Source organism: Nanorana parkeri, unplaced genomic scaffold, assembly GCF_000935625.1.
Source record: "Nanorana parkeri isolate BGI_ZX_2015 unplaced genomic scaffold, ASM93562v1 scaffold3031, whole genome shotgun sequence".
In the NCBI taxonomy this organism is placed as follows: Eukaryota; Metazoa; Chordata; class Amphibia; order Anura; family Dicroglossidae; genus Nanorana; species Nanorana parkeri.
The window spans coordinates 22,106-25,780 of NW_017309299.1; the positions used below are offsets into that span (position 1 = coordinate 22,106).

General features: G+C 50.0%; 1 protein-coding gene across 1 annotated transcript; it reads right to left on the minus strand.

Annotated features, from left to right (window-relative positions):
- Positions 1-2,428: 2,428 nt before the first annotated feature.
- LOC108802688 (olfactory receptor 51G2-like) lies at positions 2,429-3,400 on the minus strand. Its single transcript, XM_018574545.1, has one exon. It carries the CDS (start codon positions 3,398-3,400, stop codon positions 2,429-2,431), a length of 972 nt encoding a protein of 323 aa, XP_018430047.1.
- Positions 3,401-3,675: the final 275 nt, after the last annotated feature.

Sequence of the window (3,675 nt, forward strand, 5' to 3'; positions counted from 1 at the left end):
ATAGTGTGTGATCTCCTCTGGGGCTCCTGGCAGTGAGTACAATGGGTGACATCACAACTGTGTGGAAAGCAGAAGCTGGAATTCTGCGTCAGATAAACTGATAAAGATGTAAAATTGCTGACGCGTTTTCCATGTCAGGTGACCGGGAACAGGACGTTCTGCTCTCTGTATACAATGCGAATGGTGACCAGTGCGGTGCACGAGGCTCAGAGTCAGGTGGCTTGTATAAAGGGGTGGAGTCACCTCGTAGAAATACATGAACAGTCCCGATAGTCAGATTGTGGTTCGCTGGTAACATCATATAAAGAAAACAACGCGTCATACATTGGGGACAACAAGAGGTCTAATCTCCACGTATGGAAATCCTTCTTCATAGCAGGAGCTGGGACAAGGAGGAATACTCCTCTCTGGAGTCTGGCCAACCTTCTAGGAGGTCCAAGCCAACCTTCTAGGAGGTCCAAGCCAACCTGATTGCTGGATGTGTCTCTAAGTGGACAAAATACCATATCTACTACACTGTATGGCCAAGGGTCTGTGGACTCCTGACCACCACATCTATATGAGCTTGTTGGACATCCCATTCCAAACCCATGGCCTCTAATATGGAGTTGACCCCTTTGTGGCTATAACACCCTGCTCACTTCTGAGAAGGCTTTCCACAAGGTTTTGGAGGGTGTCTATGGGATTGTGTGAGGTCAGGTACTGATGTTGGATGAGAAGACCCGGCCTCACAATCAGCGTTCCAATTCATCCCAGACGTGATCAGTAGGGATGAGGTCAGGGCTCTGTGCAGGACACTCGAGTTCCTCCACCAAGCTGGTCACACCGTGTCTGTATGGAGCTGGCTTTGTACACAGGGGACAGTCATAGGGGAACAGAAAACGGCACATACAAAGTGCATCTGTTGGTATTGGTGCCCATTGAGCCCAAAGAGCACTTGTGGGGTTGGGTACAACTCTTGGATGAGAAGACCTGCCTGCCTGTATGAGGTGATGAGTGCGTTTGCCATTTGTTTTGCTTGTCTGATTTGGTGCAGTGACACACTGGGGGGGGGGTCTCATCTGCCGTGATGTGCGTGGTCCCTGTGCCTTTAGGGAGGTTGGGCTTCCTCCTGGAGAACCTGCACCCAATTTTATCTGTTGCTACATGTGCTCCAAGATGGAGACTCTCATAGGTCAGAGTTAGGACCGCACTATACAGAGGGGCCTTGAGGAGGCGGTGCGGCTTTCACATGTCCCGCAGGAGACGTGCATCCAAACCTCTGATTTTACCCTTAGCGGTCAGACAGGTTTTTTTTGCATGCTGGCTGGCGAGTGTGCTGGGAAACTTTTTGCTGTAGGGCTCTGTGCAGGACACTCCAGTTCCTCCACACCAACCTGGTCATACCATGTTTTTTTGGGGGAGTTGGCTTTGTACACAGCGGACAGTCATGGGGCAACAGAAAAGGGCCTTCCACAAAGTGCATCTCTTGGTATTGGTGCCCATTGAGCCCAAAGTGCACTTGTGGGGTTGCGTACAACTCTTGGATGAGAAGACCTGCCTGGTGATCAGTTGGGTTGAGGTCGGAGCTCTGTGCAGGACACTCGAGTTCCTCCACCAAGCTGGTCACACCGTGTCTGTATGGAGCTGGCTCTGTACACAGGTGACCGTCATGGTGGGACAGATAAGGGCCTTCACCAAGCTGGTCACACCATGTCTGTATGGAGCTGGCTTTGTACACAGGGGACCGTCATGGTGGAACAAGAAAGGGTCTTCACCAAGCTGGTCACACCATGTCTGTATGGAGTTGGCTTTGCAGGGGACCGTCATGGTGGGACAGATAAGGGCCTTCACCAATCTATAACCACAAGGCTGGAAGAGCCCAATTGTCGACAATGTCTTTGTACGATGGAGTATTATGAGGACCCTTCTCTGGAGACACCTGACCTCCATCACTTGGAGGGGGGTCCACATACGTTTGGCCACATTATGATTAGACACCAGCTACATTTTATTAGGATTACATTGTTGTGTGATCTGGGGATTCGTCTGATTGGGGCATCAGAAAAGAAAACGAGGGCGATGCTTTATAGGAGTTTATTTTCTCTACATCAGCTGCAAGTTTAGGATTTTTTTGTTCAGATTGAAATTAAAGGACATTTTATTTTATTGTGACCCATGTGACAACGTCATACTCAAGCTGTGAACTCAACAGGCTTCTCCATGGTAACGTCATATTGAATCTTATTAAATCTGCGGCTTTCCTTAAAATAGTCCTTAATGGTCCTGGAATGGAGGTCCTTGTTCAGGCACTTCCTGTTATTGGGTGACAACCTTCTGTACAGACATAAACAGCCAACAAAGATGGCTCCGCAATATTGGGGGATCCTTGGTCAGATGGCTCCTCCAGTTACCTCACTGATATACACTGACTGTAGACCGGGACGAGCTAGACCTTCAGCACAGCAATCTTGTTGTCTATGGTCCGGAGTTTCCGGCTATTGAAGACTTTTGCAATCTTCTGTCGGATCTGTTTGGTCTTCATGCTGTAGATGACCGGGTTGATCACGGGAGGAAATAGAAGGTACACGTCGGCCATCAGGATGGGCAGGAGGTGAGAGGTGTTCTTGCCGAACCTATGGACCAAGGAGAGTCCGATGAGCGGGATATAGAATAAGAGCACGGCACAAATATGGCAAACGCAAGTGCTGAAGGCCTTGAGACGAGCCGAGTTGGCTCTGATGTCCAGAACGGCTTTAAGGATCAGTATATAGGAGATGACAATGAACATGGAGTCCACCCCCTTGGTCATGAGCACGGCCACTAGCCCGTAGATGCTGTTGACTGTGGTATCTGCTCCTGCCACCCTGATGACATCTTGGTGGAGACAGTACGAATGGGACAAGAGGTGACTCTTGTTGAATGGAAACCGTCTGGTGAGGAATGGAATCGGGAAGACCACACAGAGACCCCGCAAAACAATCCCAAGTCCAATCTTCCCTATGACTGGATTGGTTAAGATGGAGGAATACCTCAGAGGGTCCCATATGGCGATGAGCCTGTCTACCGCCATCACCACCAGGACTCCAGACTCCATGGCGGCAAACGTATGGAGGAAGTACATCTGAGTCAGGCAGGAGTCCAGGTGGATCTGGTCATAGTTAAAGCAGAAGATGCCGAGGACGGTAGGCAGGGTGGTGAGGGACACCCCGATGTCTGTCATTGCCAACATGGCCAATAAGATGTACATGGGCTGGTGGAAGCTCTCCTCTGTCCTGATAATGACCAGGATGGTGAAATTACCCAACAAAGACACAACATAGAGGAGACACAGAGGGAAGGCCAGAAAATCCTGATGATCTTCCAGTTCCGGAATCCCACTCAGGATGAAGATGACTGAGACATTCCCGGGAGCCGCCATTCCCTCTACAGAGGTCTGCAATACACAAAGCAATTGTATGGTAACGGTTCCATTCTGAAGACTATAAATAGAAAGCCATGTGCGGGGCAATAGACGGATATCTAAAGCTGGACTCCGGGATCAGCATCTCCTTGTGCAGGGTGACTGGTCTTGTCTCCGCCCCCTCCTGTAATAAAGACTGGTCACTGCTGCTCTTTCCTTGTGCAGGGTGACTGGTCTTGTCTCCACCCCCCTCCTGTAATAAAGACCGCTCACTGCTGCCCTCTCTCCCTGTG

Coding starts and splice junctions, on each gene's coding strand:
- LOC108802688 (XM_018574545.1), bottom strand. CDS start 3,400: ATGGCGGCTCCCGGGAATGTCTCAGTCATCTTCATCCTGAGTGGGATT.